A 20,503-nucleotide genomic window follows, 5' to 3' on the forward strand; every position below is an offset into this window, starting at 1 on the left:
CAGCTAACCCAGAGTTAGTCCCTAAAATGAGGAGAATCCCTGAGACTCCTGTTCATATCTGTCAGCCAGGACTCCCTGATTAGTCCAGGTTAACACCCCAATCAGAGAACTCATACTCAGTGAGATTCACCTGGCCAGCCTGATTCCAATCATTACAGTTATCAAACTAACTGCAAACAAACATGGAACAAATATTGAGTTCAAATTAGTGTCTGAAATGGAGAAACATGAAACAGTTATTAAGATTTTAATTTAGGTAAGGGTGACTTCAATGGGATAAGACATCATGTTAAAGATTACCAGAAGATTACCAGAAGCTTTCAAAAAATAATTTTGATTTGTGACAAAACCAGTTTACATTAGGCCCTCTAGGCCTTACCTGCAATCTGGGCCCTATCCACGTCAATCCGTACCTCTAACAATTCACGATAGTTCTTCATATCCTCTATGCAAGCTCAAATGAATTTCCGTGCCTTTTCAACCAGATTGTACGCTGTATAGAACCTATGAACACTCTAGCAAGTAACGATGGCATGTTTGGAAATGCTTAAAACAAAACCCGTTCGTAACTATGTTAAAGATAACAGTGCTTCTACAACAACATCAAAGTGATAAATCAACCAGGCCTCTAAACTGTCAATAACAGAGACTTTTATTTATCTTGTGGAAATAAACATTGAGCTAGTGGTAAATAGACCACACAAAAAAAAACAACTGCATAAATAATATTTTCCATGTGCACCTGTTTCAACAAAGTCAATCATTAATGGAACTCTGGGCTCTCAGCGAAGAGAGGTTCACCATTTTTAAAGGTCTACAGAGTCTCCATAACTCAGCAGAAACCCAGCCTTTTGTTTTCTTCTCTCAACTTTCTTTTCTACCTGCTTTCATATTTTAGCAGCAAATTTATCCACAATACAGTCTGTCTCTTCATCTAACTCATTGATATCGATCATAAATGATTGTGGCCTCAAAACTGATCTCTGCAGCATTCTCCTGGTTGGCTTGCAAATGCAAAATTGAACAATTTATCCCTACTCTCTGTTTCCTGGTAGTTAACTAATTCTCTATCAATTGTTGTTTATAAATCCCAACATCATGTACTGTTAAGGTACAGTATAACCTTTTATATGGTGACTTATTAAATGCCTTTTGGAAATCCCAAATAACTATGCCTTTTATCTAGCTTACTTGTCAGATCTTCAAATAACTGAAATAAACTAGTCAGAAATTATTTCCTTATCAAAAAGGCATGCTGACTTTTCCTGATTGTATTATGATGTTCTAAATATCCTGCTACTATCACCTTAACAACTGATTCCAGCATTTTTCTATGACTAACCACCCCATAGTTTCCTGCTTTCTGTCCCTTTTCTTTAATTAATCAAGTTGATAAATCTGCAGGTTTCCAGTCCATTCGAATGTTTCAGAATCTGCTGATTTTTGGAGGATCATAAGTAAAGCATCTACTATATCTGTAAAGCAATTCTTATAAGATGATAGAATGCAAGCTATCAGGACCAAGGAGTAGACAACCTTTAGACCCCTTAGTTTTCTGAGCACATTTTCATTATGTCTCATGATTGTTTTAAGTTCTTCCCTACCATTAGCCTCTTATTTTTTCATAATTCTTGGGGTGCTTCCTGTCTCTTCTACTGTAAAGCCAAGCACAATGTCACTATGATGACTTTATACACTTTGGAACAATCACTAGATTCCCCCGTCATGCGACAAGCTTTTTTCTTTACTTTGGCTACTTGCTTCCTTATGTATTTATGGAAGCTTTAACTGCCAATTTCTTAATTTCTGCAAGATTTTTCTCAAACTCCAAGTTTTCCCTTTTCTTTCTAAAGTCAAACTTTTCTGATTTCTAATTTTTGTTCCCATCTTCTGGGCTACCACTAACCTTGTGCATGTTTTCTTTCAATTTTATATCATCCTTACCTTAATTGCAACAGGTGGTACACCCTTCTCTTAGATTTTATTTCTCTATGGAATATATCTTTGTTGAGAGTTAAATGTCTTTAACTGCTTCTCTTACTGTCTTTCCTTTTTAACCTGTTTTACCATCTAGCATAATAATTGTTTTTTGTACACTTGTAATAGCTTTCACTTAAGTTTAAAACACTTGTTTCAGACTCTCATTTCTTATGATCAAACCAAATATAAAGCTTTGCGACGTTGTGATTCACTCTTAGCTAGATCTTCTTTCCATTGTTATTTCTTGTCTCCCCACAAACTTATTCTACATTTTGTAGTTCCAATTTGTAGATCATTCCTCACTACTGTACTGATTTCATTCTTTATTAGCAGATCCATTACAACCCTTTATCCTGCCTTCCAAAATGTCAAATACCCTTAAATGTCATGTCCCAGCCATGGTTACCATGCAACCATCTACCTATAATGGCTACCATATCATACTCATTTATTTCTATTCGCACAATCAAATCATCCATCTTCTTATAAATTCTGTATGCATCCTGATAAAAAAGATTTTCTTCCATCTTTTTACTATTTCTCCCTTTGAAGACATTATTTATTCAAATAGTGACAAGAAGAGTGTTAAAGAGGAAATAAGGACAGAAGTTTCTGAAATGCGTCCAGGAGAACTTCCTGAACATGTACGCTGTCAATCGAACTAAGGAAGAAGCATTACTTGATCTGGTGTTAGGGCATGAGGTCAGCCAAGTTGGCTAAATGCATGAACACTTGGGTTAGACTGATTGTTGTTTTACAAGGTGTAGACTGATAATATAGAAGAGCGGATTAGAGCAGGAGGAATAAAAGGCACGTACTGAGAGGCCTATGTTCAAATTCATGTTCAAACTGAATGTAAAGCTTTATGACATTATGATCATAAAGTCTTATGCACAGTGACATTATGCGCTACAGCTTGATGTAATTGGAAGGAGAGCAAATGACTGGCGAGTAGGATTGATGAATATCTCTAGCATATAAAGTATAGGTAAGATCTTCAGATTGTGTTTAGGTCTGTGGTATTTTTCTTTTTTATTTAAAATTAACTTGCAGAGTATAATATTGACACTGGGTGTTTTACTTTTTAAATTACAATAAACCCCTAACAGCAGGCAATCGAGAATAATGAGTTAGTAAATTAAATCAAATATAATTGTGATGGCAAGGCATGATGATGTGTTGTTGCTACAACAAGTGTTTGCAGCTCAAGGAATGTCAGATTCAAGTTGAAGAACTTCAGTCTGACCTTGAGACATTGTGCCAAATCAGGGAAGGGGCAGGTTACCTGGACACTTCACTCGAGAAGGCAGTCACACCCCTTAATCCAAGGAATTCAAATTTAGTCTCTGGTCAGATTAATAAAAGTACAACTACTGGTAAGGCAAATAGGACAACTTAGCACGGCATTTGTTCAACAGTTACAAGGAACTTGCAAGCTGTCTGGCCAAACGTAGGGCTAGCAGAGACAATGATCGAACTGATGACAGCAGAGTGTGTGTGTGTGTGTGTGTGTGTGTGTGTGTGTGTGTGTGTGTGTGTGTGTGTGTGTGTGTGTGTGTGTGTGTGTGTAGGGGAATAGAGGCGCATTTGGGATAGAGGACAATAAAACTAGAGAAGCACTGCTCTCTGCAGCTATGGCTCTGCATCTCAAAGGTTGTGTTGCCTGCCTGGTGCCAAGGTTAAGGGCATCCACTCAGGGTTGGAGAGAAACTCAGAGTGAGAGGGAAGGAATCCACTGGTACTCATAACATTGGGAATAAAAAGGAGGTTCTGCTGAAACAGCTTGAAAAGTAAGGTGCTATATTAGAAAGCAGGACCTTGAAGGCAATAATCTTTGGGATTACAACACGATGGGAAAAAATAGCAAGAAATTACCTCGAATCAGACAATGTGGATTCAATATTGGCGCAGTTAAGAAATACAAGGGATAGAAGACACTGGTGGGAGTAGTCCATAGCCCCCCACCCCCGCGCCCCCACCCCCACCCCCCTCCCCCAACCAACTGTACTTATGCTGTAGGACAGAGAAAATCAGTAGATAAGGAGAGTATATAGAAACGGTAGAACTTAAATCATGGGCAACTTTACGCTCCATGGAGATTGGGAAAGTCAATTAGCAGAGGTAACCATGAGGAAGAATTCATAGAGAGTACTTAGGGCAGTTTGCTCGAGCAATATGTTTGATCCAATCAGGCTGTTTCAGATCCAGCAATGAGACAGGCTTAATAAATGATCTGTGTAAATGATCCCCTAGACAATAATGATCAGAACATAATAGAATTTAGCATTTAATTTGAGAGTGAGAAATGCAAGTCTAAAACATTGTGCTAAACTTAAATATTGGTAACTTCAAAGGAACAACCGCACAGTTGCCAGGAATGGGTTGGGAAAGGAGTTTAGCAGCAAAGGTAGTTAAAGAACATTGGCAGCCATTTAAGAAAATAGTTTATGACTCACTTCAAAAATATATCCCAGTGAGAAACTAGGATTCTAGAAGGAGGATAGGCCAACCATGGTTAACCAGAAAAGTTAAGGAGAACATCAAACTGAAAAACAAAAACATACAATGTGGCAAGCATTAGTGGTAAACCAAACAATTGGGCAAGTTTTAAAAATCAACAAAACACAACTAAACCAAAAGGAAAATAATAAACTGAAGGTGAACTTGCAAGTAGTATCAAAACAAACAGCAAGGAATTTCTTAAATATATATAAAAAAAAAGGAGCCAAAGTGAATATAAGCCCCTTTGGGAATTAATCTAGGAAAATAATAACTGGCAACTGCAGAGGAGTTGAACAAATATTTTAAAATCAGTCTTCATGGTAAAAGTCACTAATAACATTCCAAAATTATCTATATCGATGACTTGGATGAGAATGCACAAGGCATAATTAGTAAGTTTGCGGATGACACTAAAATAGGTGGTTTTGTGAACAGCAAGGAAGTTTATCAGAAATTGCAGCATGATCTTGATCAGCTGGGGAAGTGGGCTGAGAATGGCAAATGGAGTTTATTATAGGTAAGTTGCATCTTGTAAAGTAAAGGCACGGTCAGAGTTTCGTGAATAGTAGGCCCTTAAGGAGTGTAGTGGAAAAGAGAGACCTTGGAGTTCAAGTGCACAGTTCTCTAAAAAGTGGAGTCACAGGTAGCCAGGCCAGCGAAGAAGGTTTCTGGCACACTGGCCTTCATTAGTCAAGGCATTAAGTATAGATATTGGTAAGTTATGTTGCACTTGGACAGGACGTTGGTGAGGCCGCACTTGGAGTATTGTATTCAGTTTGGTCACCTTGCTATCGGAACAATGTTATTAAACTAGAAAGTGTGCAGAATAACTTAACAGGGATGTTGCCAGGACTCAAGGGACTGACTTATATGGAGGTTAGACAAGCTGGGACTATTTTCTTTGGAGCCTTAAGAGACTGAGGGTGGATCTTATAGAAGTGTATAAGATCATGAGAGGTATGGATGGGGTCATTTCACTCAGTCTTTTTCCCACAGTTGGCGAATCGAGGATGAGAGTGTGTCAGTTTAAGATGAGAGTTGAAAGGATAAACAGGAATCTTAGGAGTGACATTTTTATGCAGTGGCTTGCGTGCATGTGGAATGAGCTGCCAGCAGAAGTGGTTGGGGTGGGTACATTAACAACATTTAAAAGGCATTTGGACAAACACATGGATAGGAACAGTTTAGAAAGAAATGGCCAAGTGCAGGGAAGTGGGGTTAACGTGGATGGGCATTTTGGTCAGCATGCAACAGCCTGGGCTGAAGGACCTGTCTCCATGCTGGAAGATTCTATGACTCTAACTGCTAAACATTCAAGGTGTAAGAGGTGGACAGGAAATAAATAACCTAATAATTACCTAATAATAAAAAGTACTGGTGAAAATAATGGGTCTAAAGGCTATTAAGTCGCCTGGGCTTGACGGGATGCATCCTAGGATATCAAAGAAAATAGCTACAGAGACGGTGGATGCACTGGTAGGAATCTCCCAGGAATCCTTAGATTCCGGAAAATCCCTGGACAATTAGAAAACGCTGAAGTAATACCTTATTCAAGAAGGGAAGGAGTCAAAAAGCAGCAAACGTCCAGCCAACTAGTTTAGCATCTGCTTTGGGAAATAACATAGGCTGTTATGAAGGATATAATAGCAGTGAGTTCAAGCAGAGTCAGCATGACTTCATGAAGGGCTAACTGTGGCTGTCAAATTTATTAGAATTCTTTAAGGACATAACAGACGGGACATATTCTAAAAATGCATTTGCTGAGATACCACTCATCAGGCTACTTAAGATAAGAACACATGATGCTAAGTGTAGTATATTAACAAGGGTAAAGGATTTGCAACAGTGATTAGTGTCAGGGCCACAATTATCTATAATATCAATTAATAATTTGGATGAATGTCATGAATGTACTGTAGCCCACTTTGCAGAAGATATAAAAGTAATTGTGATGAGGATGACACAAAAAGTATGCAAAAGACTATAGACAGGTTAGGTGAGTGGGGAAGAACTTGGCAAATGGAATGGACATGGGAAAATGTGGGCTTCTGCACCTTGGCAGGAAGAATAAAAGAACTGAGTATTATTTAAATGGAAAAAAAATGTGGAAAACTGCAGCTCAAAGGGATTTGGGAGTCTTCATGCATGAATCACAAAAGGCTAGCATCCAAGTTCAGAGGGTATAGGGAAGGCAAATGGAATGTTGGCCTTGAATGTTTCAAAGGAAATATAGTCTCAAATAGTAAAGTCTTGCTAAGACTATACATGGCACCAGTTAGATCACACTTAGAATGGTGTAAATCATTTTGGTTCTTTTATTTACTAACACTGGAGGCAGTCCATAGGAGGATTTCTATGTTGACCTCATGTGTGGAGGGTATTTCTTAATAGGGAGAGATGCAGTAGTTTGAACCTATACTCATTGGAGTTGAGTAGAATCAAAGCAGATCGTATTGAAACATACAAGATTCTTACTCACTTTTATAGGGCAAATGCAGTAAGATTGCTTCCCCTCAAAGAAGAGTTTATGACCAATGGCATAATTTCACAGCAAGAACAAAAATGAGGAGGAATTTTTTTCTCAGAGTGTAGTGCATATGCAGATGTCTTTATTGCAGAGGGCTGTTGAAGCTTAGTGATTAATTTTATTGAAGACGGAGATAAACAGATTGTGATCAGAAAGGAAGTCCAGGGTTACATAGAACATAGAACATTTCAGCACAGTACAGGCCCTTCGGCTCTCGATGTTGTGCTGACCTGTCATACCGATCTCAAGCCCATCTAACCTACACTATTCCATGTACATCCATATGCTTAAAGGGGAAAGATGGGAGAGTGGAGTATAGGATTATCATATTAGCCACAATCTTACTGAATGATGGATAAGACACAATGACCAAACGGCCTACATCTGCTCCTATTTCTTACGGCCTTATGGTTTGAGTTAATTAAGAAAAACCAGCAGGATTTATAAAAGGCAGATCATTCTTAAATAATCTAATTGCAATATTTGACGTTACAGAGAAAGGTAAGGAAAGGGCTACAATGAATGTCATTCTCATAGATTTTAAGAAAGTGTTTGACAAATTACTGCATAAAAGATTGGTTAAGAAAACTGAAACGTGAGGAATAGGAGATTTGGTGTCAGTTCAGTTAAAAAGTGAGTTTTTAGTTCAAAAACATCTCATGATAAAAGGGTTCTATGGATATTCCAATATGCAAATCAGATGTTGGCAGAAGGGATGAGAGACAATATTTGCTTTGCAACACAGTTCTCTCGACAGCAGCTAGAAAGGGGCCTGCAGGTGTGGCTGAGTAGATATTTGAATATATTGGTGTTGGAACATATAAGCGGATTGATTAACAAAGCATATGGCACCTTATGCTTTATAAATGCAAGTGCTGAGTACAAAAGGTGTGAAGTCCTGCTAAGCCCCTAATAAAGCATTTTGTAGGCCTAACTAGAATATTGCAAACAGTTCTGATCGCCAAATTTTAGGAAACTTGAGAGGCTGCACAGAAGATTCACTAACCAATTTACATTATATGGCAGTTTAGGTCTAAGCGTAGGTTATAGAAGCTGGAATTGTTTTCCTCGGTGAGAAGGAGCTGGAGGGGAGATTTAATGACCAGGGACACAACTTTAAAGTTTTCAATAAAAGATTCAGGGGTTTTGGAGTAGTAAACATTAAATGCTGCAAATATCTCTCTGTCCCATGGGGTGAAAGAAATGGAGGTAATCAGTCATTTCCAACGAAACTGGATGGGCACCTGGAGAAATAAACTTGGAGGACTACACGAATAGATTGGAGAACTACATGAATAGATTGGAGAATTGGAACTGTCTGCAGTGCTCTGTGAAGTGTCAATACAAACTTGACGGGCCAAATGGCTTTCTTCGGTGCCATTACAAGTCTATGAAATCTTCGTTACATGTCAGATTGTTAAAGACAGGTGTACAGACAACAGAAAAATAGGATATAAATCAGAACTCAAGTACACAGAGGTAGTGGGTGAATTTACCCCCAAAGCCATCACAATGCCCAGGAAGATTCAATCACATCTAACAAATGAGACCAAGGTTGTTCCTGTGAGTAGTCACAGAGTCATACAGCACGGAAACAGACACTTCAGTCCAGCTGGTCAATGCTGACCATGTTCCCAAACCAAACTAATCCCACTTTTCTGCGTTTGGCCCGTATCCCTCTAAATTTTTCCTATTCCGGTACTTATCCAAATGTCTTTTCAATGTTGTAACTGTACCAACATCCATCATTTTCTCTGGCAGTTCTTCCACATATGCACTATGTTTTGTGTAAAAAATTTGCCCATCATATCCCTTATAAATTTTTCCGCTCGCATAAAAAAATGCTCCCTTGTTTTCAAACTCCCCCACCTGAGGGAAAAGGCTCTTGCTATTCACCTTAACCATGTGCCTCTTAATTTTATAAACATCTATAAGGTTTATCCCTCAACCTCCTACATTCCAGAGAAAAAATGTCCCAGCCTATCTTTATAACTTAAAAGCACAATTCCAGCAACATCCTGGTAAATCTATACTGAACCCTCTCCAGTTTAATAATGTCATTCCTGTAGCAGGGTGACCAGAACTGCACACAGGACTCCACAAGTGGCCTCACCAACACCTTGTACCATATCAACGGGGTATCCCAATTCCTACACTCAAAGTTCTGAGCAATGAAAGCAAGTGTGCTAAATGCCTTCTTAACCACCTTTTCTACATGCAAAGCAAATTTCAAAGAATTATTTACCTGAACCCCTAGGTCTATCTGTTCTATTAGGATCTGTCAGAAGGCACATCTCCAATCACAAGCTGGCTTTCACAGTAAGATTATTGACAGAAACAGGAGACAAGCAGCCTGTTATTGGAGCAGTAGTACGAAGGTTAGTTGCAGCAACCTTTAAGGTCAGAAAAAGTTAGGTTGTTTTCAGTGCAAAGGGTAGCAGGGAGCAGGGGGCAATGGAACAGGAAACAAAGCTGATGGGTGGGACTGAGGAGGTGAGGTTGGAAACCAGGCAGTGAGGCTGCCAGGCTAGGCTGAGTGAGTCCCTGGGCTGTGAAGTCCAAGACTCCGGACAGTGAAACTGGTGGGACCATGTGTCCAGGGAGTGGGGCTGGCAAGATCATCAGCCCAGGTGGAAGAGGCAGGACTGGCATGACATAAGAAAGGATTGTGAGAGGTAAGGTTGGCAAAGCCATGAGCGCAAGGTTGGGTGTGGCAAGGGGGTAGGCTGCTGAGGGCATTTATGCATATTTAAATTCATTATAAAATTATCAAGATTGCTTACATTATTTATTTAATGCTTTTGTGAGATACACAGTAACTTCAGTTATCAAACATCCATTCAAATATCTATGCGTATTTTGCATATATTAAACATCTCCAAAAATGTAGAACATTAAAATTTTTTTGATTTATTTACTCACAAGCTGATTACAGTTGTAATGTTCCCAACTGCATTCGTATTGATACTTCATAAACATGATATACACCAGTATCATTGCCATTATGTTGGTGCAAAATACAGCTACACTGTGATATACATAAATAACCGGTACGTTTAAAATGAAATCATCCATTTGCAGATTTCCTTGTAAGAATTCCACATGAGAGCTTTTACCTCACTTCATTAATGCAAATTCTTCAGAGGTCAAATATCAAGATATAGTTATATATATTAATGAGTGCAATGGGATATTCAATCATTTATATGCCATCCCCTTCATATTATTCTTTAACAACAGCTCATATGTTTCTCATGGAATATAATATTCCAGGTTGACCTCTACAATATTTTAAATATTGAGACTATTTTGTACACGAATAGACACATTTAAATGTATTAACACACAGCCACCCTGATTATAGACGGCACACAAAACAATTTACTTGGCATTCAAACTCTAATGCAATAATGAGTTGGAAAGTCTCTAAAGCACATTATCACCATCTGTTCCTAGCATACAAAAGTAATAAAGAAGGAAGCATATAACTTGGATGATATAATCAGGGACAAAATTAACCAATACTTGAAAAATAAGTGTAGAAAAAGAAAAATCAGCAGGGTTTTTCTTAAAAGGATAATCATGTTTGTCAAATGAACTTGAGTTCTTTGATGAGGTAACAGTGAAGGTTTGCAAGGGTGATTACAGGCTTACATTCAGAATTTTATGAAGCAGGAAAACGTAAGCTTATAAACAAAATTGAAGATAAAGCAGTAAATGGACAGTGGCAGCATTGATACAGAACTGACTACCAGACAGAAAACAGCTAATAGTTGTTTGTCAGACTCAAAGAAAATGTACAGTGGTGATCCCCAGAGGTCAATTTTAACGCCACTGTTCTTTCTGTACATATTCCCTTGACTTGGCATATTATACAGGGTATACTTTCAAACAGGACACAAAACTAGAAAATGTAGTAAAAAATGAAGAATTTTGATACATTTGGATAGAAAGAATGAGGAGATAAAACATCAACCAAATGACAGGATTCTAAAGTGAGTAAAACAACAAAAAATTGTGACATATGTACACAAATCTCTGAATGTGACAAGTCAGAAGGCGTTTACAAAAACACATGGAATCTTGTAAATTCATTAATAGAGATGGAATACATAAGAAGTTTTGCTGAACTTTTATTAAACAATGATTAAATCTCAGCTAAAGTATTGTGTTCAATTTTGGGCACCAAATTTTAGTAAGAATGTGCAAGGCCTCGGAGACGCTACAGAGGAGTTTTACTAGAATGGTACCATACAGAAGGCACTTCAGTTAAATACAGAGAGTGGACAGCAACAGTTAACAGATTCAGTAAAATTGCTCTGAATCATGAACAGCTTTGACAAAGCAAAAACAGTCACAGTTAAGGTGGCAACTGCATTCAGTGACAGATGGGTCATTAACAAGAGGACATCAACTTTAGGTGATTAGCAAAAGAACTCCAGTGACAACCTGAGGAAACTTTCTTTAAATTTAGTCAGCTGTAATGGTCTGGAATGCAAAGCCTGAAAGGGCAATGGAAACAGTCAGTCATAACTTTCAAAAAGGAACTGGATATATACTTGAAGAGAAAAGATTTACAGGTCTATGAGGACTCAGGAGAATAATGCAAATAATTGACTATCTCTGCCAAAGAACTGTTAAGGGCAAAATGTGCCAAATGATCTTCCTTTGTCCTATGTCATTCAATTATATTGTGAAACTGTGCTTGTGGAAGCGTTACTTTAAAATTTGTAGCTTAGAGCTACCGTTAATTACATTATGAGTTGGTATTCAGAACTTCAAATTGATTTTAACAACTTGTGAATGTGGCTTTTGATCTTGTGTTCCTTTCAAGATGTTTCTTTGCGGCAATTATTACAGAAGATTCAGTAGCATACATTCTTTTAAGATACTCCGCCCAATTCGTAAACCATACTCAGCCTGAAGGGTTTGAAATGCAGAAAGTGGACTGCCTGAGCATTAAATCCTGTCACTTTTTGGCAATGTCAACTCAATGACCGTTACTCTGAAAGTCATTTCATACCAAGTCCCAAAGTTAAAAAAGACACTGCAGTAAGCCTTCAGTAACACAGAATCTAGGTTTCTGCTATAATCCCAGGATGTTAGAAATGAACTGCAGCAGAAATCTTTACAACTACAATAATGAAGCCACAATCCTAACATGCACACTCCCGAGTTACTGCTACACTGTCTACAAATTTCCAAAGGCATCCATCAAATTATTTTTTCTCCACATGCTGTAGATCAAACTAGAACCTAAAAGTTGTCAATTTTGTACAGAAAAGGACTCCATCCTACAAAAGGGTGTAAACAAATTCTAATACTAATGACGAACTGTCATACTCAATGATCATTTCCAATCAATCTTTGACATGCGCAATTCCATCTGGCAACTATTTAATTAATATATTGTTATGACAAAACACATGCAATCCTTTACATAAGCAGTAGATGCTGGAATGAGAGACAATCTTTGGTAAATGAAGTATTATTTCAAACAGCACTATCACTGCACAAACTACTAAATGGCAAAATAAAAATCCAATATGCCTGAACATTTCATTACTAAATATGTAGCCACAAATAAATCTGGCAGCACTGGAGCTATAACAGTAGTGAGTCAGCTCCTAACAGCCCAGCAGAAAACTTACAAAAGACATGGTTAATCAGCAAACAAGCAGCAGATAACTATGCTAGTCAATCAGATCAAATGCACAAATTAAATCTTAGAAAATTCTAAATAAACATCATAAGGCACTTCAAGGAGCAATAACAAATAAAGTAAATTATGGTAGATGGCAATATATGTGGTCAAATAAGTGGATTTTAGAGTGATTCTTAAAGCAGGAAAATGAGGCAAGAAGTTGGAATACGGGGGGGAGGGAATTCCAGATTCTTTGTTAGGTTTAGCCAGCATAAAGCATGCTCATGCAGCAACTTAAACTGGAATGCCCAGGAAGTCAGAATAAGATTAATATTGCTATTTTACAGGCTTGTATAATAAAACAGAATTGGCTAAATACAATTTAGGACATATGGCCCTACTAATACTATTGATTCGAAATGCCTTTACTTTTAAAACAATCTTTCGGGAGCTGGGAGGTAAACTTACTCTGCTTTGTTACTGGCAACACATCTCTTTGCAAAGTCCTAGCCATGCCAGAGTATTCCCAACCAGACACTTACTGGAAGAGGTGCATTCAAACAGAATGAAGATGGAAAATGAGGAATGAGCAACCTCCTCGCTACCAGGGGACACGAGCTGTCAACAAACCGACCCTCAACTGTCACTCGATGGTGCGCGCACGCCACGTGACTTCCGGTTCCCGCCTTACCGCACGTGCCGGGGAGTGTGTGGGAAGAAGGGGCGCGAGGAAACCAGTTCCATAAATAAACATATTTGATGCATCGGCCAAAAGCCAGTCCCACCGAACAACAGCACTTATCTGTGCTCAGCCGGCAAAGTGCACCTGAATGCAAAAGTCCTTATACTGACCGCACATTGCTATTAGGTTACAGTCACCCGGGATTCAATCTGCAGTTTACCACTGCCTTCCTCTGCACTCTTGTTGACACCTTTCAAACTGAGCACAACATTTCCCAAATATATCAGAGATAATGGGAACTGCAGATGCTGGAGATTCCAAGATAATAAAATGTGAGGCTGGATGAACACAGCAGGCCAAGCAGCATCTCAGGAGTGCTCCTGAGATGCTGCTTGGCCTGCTGTGTTCATCCAGCCTCACATTTTATTATTTCCCAAATATATGTTGTTCTACCTTTGTTCGTTGAGAACATCCGCGCATTCTTCTATTTATCTTTGGACTTCTATGGAGTATCATGAGCATTGCAGTCTCCTTGTATGGAATGCTGCTGAATTTTAAATGCAGGATGTTCGGGTTGCCCAAGGGAATAGTGTTAGCTATTCTATAATTATCAAGTCTGCCGGCAGGAACTGGAACATGTTTTTATGGAGGCAAGGTTTTTGTTTCGGCGGCAGATATTGGTGACGTGTCTGCTCCTGCCATTTACCGTTCCTCTATGCATAAATGTTGTTTATAACCCAATCTCACTCTTTATTCCATTGCACTATCATCCTTCCAGCTTTCCACCCACGTTCTGACCTTCCCCCAGCCTTCAATCCTTCAACCCACTTAAAAAGCTATTCCATCTCTAAGAACTCCCAGTTCCAATGAAAGGTGGTTGACCCTTGCTAACACCCATGTATAATTCCATTTCTCTCACCACGGATACTGCCAGGGCTGCTGAGTGTTTCCAGCATTTTATTTTCGTTTTAGACTTCTAACATCCGCAGTACTTTGCTGTTGCACTGCATTGTGTTTGCAAGAAATCTTTTTTGAATTTCTGTCGATTGGTTTTATGACATCATTGACACCCATAAAACTAGTACTTTACAAAGGTTGTTTGATGCACGTTGCTAGGTGCAATCTCAAAAGGCACGCGATAAATCTCCATGAACATTGACCAGAACACCTACTGCTAGCTTGTCACTTTGTTTCTCCCTCGGCACCGGTACATTTTCAAGTGAGATGTAACAGATGCCACAACGTATTAGACGCGACTCATAAGCGAGTTGGTGTGTTTGCACAAAATTCTATCCCCTTTGGCTCACATTCTTATTTCCAGGGGCATCTTGTCGTATAGATCGCAACAGCTCGCGGAATGTGACCACGTAGAAATTGAGTAATGGAAGTGGATACTAAGTATTTCACACCATTGTATTAGGACGAAAGGGAAATGAAAACTTTCAGGTATAACATAAAACCGATTCTTTGCAAATCCGAAACCTGAGTTTAACACACTGAAATCCCCTAACAGCCTGGAAACCAGCGTTGGCTCTCCAAAAGTAGAAATACGATAAAGGTACGGGGCGGGGGGAGGGGGTTGGCAAAGGATATGGGTTACAAACCACTTTGAGGCACCAACTCCGCGGTCGGGTTGTCTGTTTGAGGCAGAAGAAGACCGCTGGCGCCAGGGCCGGGTACGGGAGGTGCTCTGTGGCGGGGTCGGACGCTATTTCCTCTGCTCCGAGTTCCTGAGCTGAGAAGCTGCTGTCGCTCAACGGTCCCATATTTTCCATTGCAATATTCCCGCTGCTGCCGCTACACAAGCCTCCATCGTCAGTATCGACGTCCGCTGGGGACGTGCCAGTCAGCGGAACCCGGACATCCTCGCTCCCCAGAGGCTGAGCCGGTTGTCTCCTCTCGCCATCAGTCATGATAGCTTGGAATTGGGAAATCTGATCAAAGAAGAGTCACCCGAAATAGTGATGAGCGTGCACACAATAACAAACTATTCTTTGAGACATCACACAAACAACAGCAAAAAGAGATTCAGAACTTTCTATCCCAGTACTGACAGCCAGTCTAATGTTGACTGCGCTTCCTTAAACAGGCAATGTCCAATCGATGTGATGTTTTTGAATTCCTATATCATTCAATATGTGCACTTGGCAGTGGACTGCAGACGTCTCAGATATAGCGTGGTTAAATAGTTCCCACTACTAAAAGCTTCTCCATTATTGTATACCGCGATCTTGTAAATGGTGGGCCCCACTAAAAATCTGGGATTATGCAACGGGATTAAAACAACCTCAACTCAAATACACTCCACTCCACTTGTCTGCGAATTCAGCAAAGAGACGATGTTGAAAAATAACGCGACGCTTTCCGATTTACGAGGGACCCGGACCCTCTCAAGAGGCGAACGCCGGCTTTGTTTTACCTTAATGTCGGTGAGCGATGTGTTCCCATAAGTATAACCTTTGTCTTTCGATTATATTAAATAAAGACTGCTCCCTCGATTATCTCAGCTTGTTGCCCTGCCATCCCATTTCCTTTCTCTCTCTGATGCTCGCATGGAAGATTTCATCAACGGATAAAGCAACAAGGGGAAAAATTGACAGCAGCTCGTTATTGATCAGGACCTGCACAGAGCACGCCCTCAATCTGGATACAATTCGGATTGCGCTCAAGAAAAGAAGCAGATTGTTCTCAGTTAAGAGCCGAACTCTCGCTGTCCCCGCTATCACCTCACATCCTAACAGCAGGAAAGTTGTGTTCTAGCAAGAGGAACAAACAGATGACACGTGATTCTATGGTCGAAGCTTTGGGTGGGGGATATCAGCGGAGGAGGTGTGGGCGAAATCAGTAAATATGATTCGAAATCAGTATGGAATCCATAGGTTATGAAACTCCATCTGTAGACTTACTACATGATCAGTATGGAGGTTGATCGTTTTCAACTCGCTTAATCCTTTTCGGGGCATATTTCTTTACCGTATTTTTTGTCGACGTTGTCAAAGGGTTGCCTCCAGGTGCGCTGATGGATGCCCGGGAGATCCGGCTGTTCAAGCGCAATTTCCCTGATCGCAGCCTCTAAAGATTTAATCCCAGTTCATCAGTTCGTTTGTTTTATTTCTTCTTCAATCGGGTCCCCCGGCCAAACAAGTTCAACCCCCAACAAGATAAATCACTGAGCAAGTGAGCGATATTCTTCTCGGCTGGGTTTCACTACTTCTCCCAGTGAGTGGGGTTGGAAGTCCAGAGTTTAAACGCCTCACAGCAGACTCATGCTGTTACTTTCGCGTGCGAGGAATGGTCTGGAAAGAAGAGCTGTTACTTGGGAACAGCGGTTATTCCGAATAAAATAACTCTGTTTCCATTTAATAATAAGCGCGGTTTCTTGCACGTGCCTCAAAGGAGGAAGCAGTTTGAAGCCAGTGACTGGAGTTTCTCACGATTTAAATTTATTTTGATTTGAAGTATTTATTGTCGCCTGTATTTAGATATTATGTCAAGAAACCATAACCACCCCTCCTCCCCAAAAAAGTTGTGACTTGAACAATTTCATAACTAGACGGAAATAAACGAGTTGTACGTTCTATGGCAGATGTGTAAATGATCGAATCCGCAAACTTTAAATCTTGCCAGAGACTCTGCTGTCTCATCTCTGTCAGTTTTCTTATTGTTATGTTTCCGGACGTCGTCAGGGAACGGGTTTTCCTTCGTGTAACATTAACCTGGCACGCGATGAAGTAGTCCACGTTTCTGAGGGGCTAAGGTAGGTCTGTGGGGCGACGTCTTTTCAACGAATGACGCTGTTGAAGCGTTCCAGCACATTAATGGACCATTCGGCCCGCCGTCACTGTGCTGAATCTCCCCAAAAGCAGCAAATGGGGCTACAATAAAGTCTCAAGAAAGCTACGGTGCTAACCAGAGTTATATTCGGTGAAACATAACATTCATCGTCCTGAAAATCAAAGGTTTAGAGAAAAACTGCGCAAATTGTCTGCCTGTGCTCCCACTCCGACAAACTCTATTGTAAACTGTGAGGTGGACCTTGTGATTGGGGTTTCAGAACGGGTGAGATATATTTACACATTTACAACATGTTTAATCAACTGCCCCCGTTGGTGTTCCAGTTACAATTGCAATGGGTTTTATATCTCGCCATTGGACAGGTACCCGATTCTCTTCAGAACCTCAGTAAGACGTGAAGAGAGATTTCTAGCCTAAGGTACAACCAACGATTATTGTGAGGTGCGAACTGAAACCACCGCTGAGTTGCTAACACAATGTGGGCAGGTTAATAGACGGATGTTGCTGGAGGCAATCGCATGTCGACATGTGTGACCATGGACGTGATTGGTTACAGGAAAATTGCCTTATAAATGCTACTTACGGCGTAAAAGAAACCACCAAATAGACAATAAATAAGAGCTGTAAGTGTACAGCAAGGCTGGCAGCATCTGTGGAGAGAGAAGCAGAATTAACTTTTGAACTGGAGGACCTTCCGCCAGAACCGGATATGCTAGCTGTTTCTTTCTCCATAGATGTTGCCAATTCTGCTAAGTATTTCAAATATTTTCCTTTAAAAGGAAACCTAAATAAAGGCTTCACGAGCAATTTGCGTTAGTTCCAATAATTATTACGTGCAAGTTACCGGATTCCTCTGTTGAAGTTCCTGCAATTTATTTCTAGAACCCAGATTTAAACACGTACCCATGTTTTGAATGGGATTGCAGTACCCATGAAGGCATAGATTAAAGGTGGCTTCAGATCCTAATGAAAATGGAAACGAGTAAGCGGAGGATTCCCTTATTCAGTATGTACGAAGAACATTTGTGAAGTCACTGATCCGTTCTACCATCGAGGCGTTTTCCAACAGGTAATTTTTTAAAAATTTTAAATACAGTTTCTGGCTGATACACAACTGCCACCATAAAGGTGTATCAGAGATAATAGGAACTGCAGATGCTGGAGAATCCGAGATAACAAGGTGTGGAACTCTAGGCCCGAAACGTCAGCTTTCCTGTTCCTCTGATGCTGCTTGGCCTGTTGTGTTCATCTAGCTCTACACCTTGTTATGAGGGCCACCATCAAGGTGATGCGTACGTTGTTTGCGCACTGAAGCCGCGGAACAACAGTCTCAGGTACGCTTGGAATGCGTTTAAAGGGGCAAACCTGCCCAACTTGAACTGTATAAATATAACCTCAAATTGTGCAATATAAGGAGATGTGAGGACAGATTATCTGAAGTTTGACTAAATGGGTAGTTTTAAAGGAGCAGCTTGGAAATTGAAAGCGAGGCTTTGAGGTTTCAAGAGCAAATTTTCGTAGCTGAAGGCACTGCAAGAGTGATTAAAACCAGGGAGGTTCAGAGGGCAAAATGACAAAGGCCAATATATGGATATAAAGGATACATGAGAGATTTGAAAACAAGAGTGAAAATCTAAAAGTTGAGACATTGCTTAGCTGGGAGCTAATATAGCTCAGCGGGCACAAGAGCATTGACTCCTCCATTGGGACCCAAGGATTAGACTTTGAGACAACCCCAAGTATGCAAAATATAAAACGTGAGAGGTTCACTTGAAGTCCATTGGAATGGTCAGATTTGGAGGTAACAAAGGCCTCAACAGTGGATAAGTTGAGGCAGGGATAGAGTCGGGTGATGTTAATGATATGGAAATTGATGGACTTAGTCACCATTTGGCTTTGTGGCCAGGAGTTCATCTCAAAGTCAAATATGGCACCAAGCTCTTAAACTGTCAAGAATAAAGTTGGTGGCCAAGGGGAATAACGTTTGTGGGAGAAGCAAATACAAATTCTTTCATCTTCCTGATGTATAGTTGAGGAAACTTTTACTCATTCAGCATTGCATATTGCATCGATAACCAGACAATTTAGAGACTGTGACAGGGTTGAGGCAGATGGTGTTGTGGTAAAGCTGATTATTAACAGTGTATAAATGGGGGATTGGCACTATGATATCAGATGATGCTAAGGAGATGAGAAATTGGAGGTCAAAGATAGATCTTTTTTGAACCACCAGAGGTAACAATGCAGGAGGAGGAAGTGAAACAATTGCAAGTGATTCTCTGGCAATGAGCAGGTGGAAGAAAATGAACCAAATGGATGTTGGGACCAAATGTGGCAAAGGCTGCAGCACAGATCAAGAGGAACTAAAATAATAGTTTATCTTTCTCACAGTATGTAATTTATAATTGATAACTTGGATAAGAGCCATTTCAATACAGTGGTGGGATGCGTAAATCTGGATTCAACCATGGAGTACTGGGAAAGGTAGCAAAATAATTAATTAATGTTGCACAAGTGATAAATAAAACTGATTTGAGAACTATTTAACATTCATGCTTGAAGCAGCTCATGCAGTCAGTTTCCAGTTCTCTTGAAGGGGTTATACATGGTTAACACTGCGAGCTGTCTTTCCAGATAAAACTCATCACTGTCAATTGGTCAAATCCATCTATATCAGCAAAATACAATCCAATCTGTGGGTTTTCTAGGAAATCAGTTAACCACGGTGAAGAATACTGTTACTAGTAAACAGAATATTACTCAAGTTGGGAAATAGACACCACATTTATTTAATTCCCTGAGCCATTGCTACATGGGTATTGTGACAAGGAGCATGCCAATTTATCATGAGAAATGTTTTTGCCCTTTTCAGGAAATGATATCAATTTTGGAGGCTTAGTACGTATGAATTCTTGAGGAGTCAACGAATATTTGACTTAAGTATCAAATCATCTACCTTTACACTGAGCGTTAGGGAATATGCTTTCTCATGCAATATGACCTTGAGACAAAACACAAGAACAGAATTTTGTGTCAGTATTCATTTGGGCATTACAATATCTTCCATCAGTAGCATTTTCACAAGTCTTGACGTGATTGACAGAAATTTGCTTTTTTTCTATATTATGGTTTGTGAAACCTCAGTTGCTGAGGCAGTTGTCATATATGTGGAAAAGAGGTGTTAGTTAATTCATTAGATAGAATTTTCCATATCAAAGTGCATGTTAGCATCATTGCTGTGTTGAGAACTGCAATAATTTACTTGTTCCAAGCTTAAAGGTCAAGCTCTCAATGGTTTCTAGGCATCTGTGCAGGTTCAGGACAAAAACTGTTTATTTTTCTTCTTCAAACAAACTTTGAAAAGACCGAGGAC

At 39.8% G+C, this 20,503-nt stretch overlaps 1 protein-coding gene across 1 annotated transcript in view; it reads right to left on the reverse strand.

Moving 5' to 3' along the window:
* LOC125462440 (uncharacterized) overlaps positions 1–15,376 on the reverse strand; it is a 223,525-nt gene extending 208,149 nt beyond the window's left edge. The window contains exon 1 of the mRNA XM_059653875.1: positions 14,940–15,376. Coding sequence (XP_059509858.1) covers positions 14,940–15,248 — 309 coding nt within the window. The 5' untranslated portion in view covers positions 15,249–15,376. The remainder of the gene's footprint in view (positions 1–14,939) is intronic.
* Between the last annotated feature and the right edge of the window lie 5,127 nt (positions 15,377–20,503).

This window comes from Stegostoma tigrinum, chromosome 23, assembly GCF_030684315.1.
Source record: "Stegostoma tigrinum isolate sSteTig4 chromosome 23, sSteTig4.hap1, whole genome shotgun sequence".
In the NCBI taxonomy this organism is placed as follows: domain Eukaryota; kingdom Metazoa; phylum Chordata; class Chondrichthyes; order Orectolobiformes; family Stegostomatidae; genus Stegostoma; species Stegostoma tigrinum.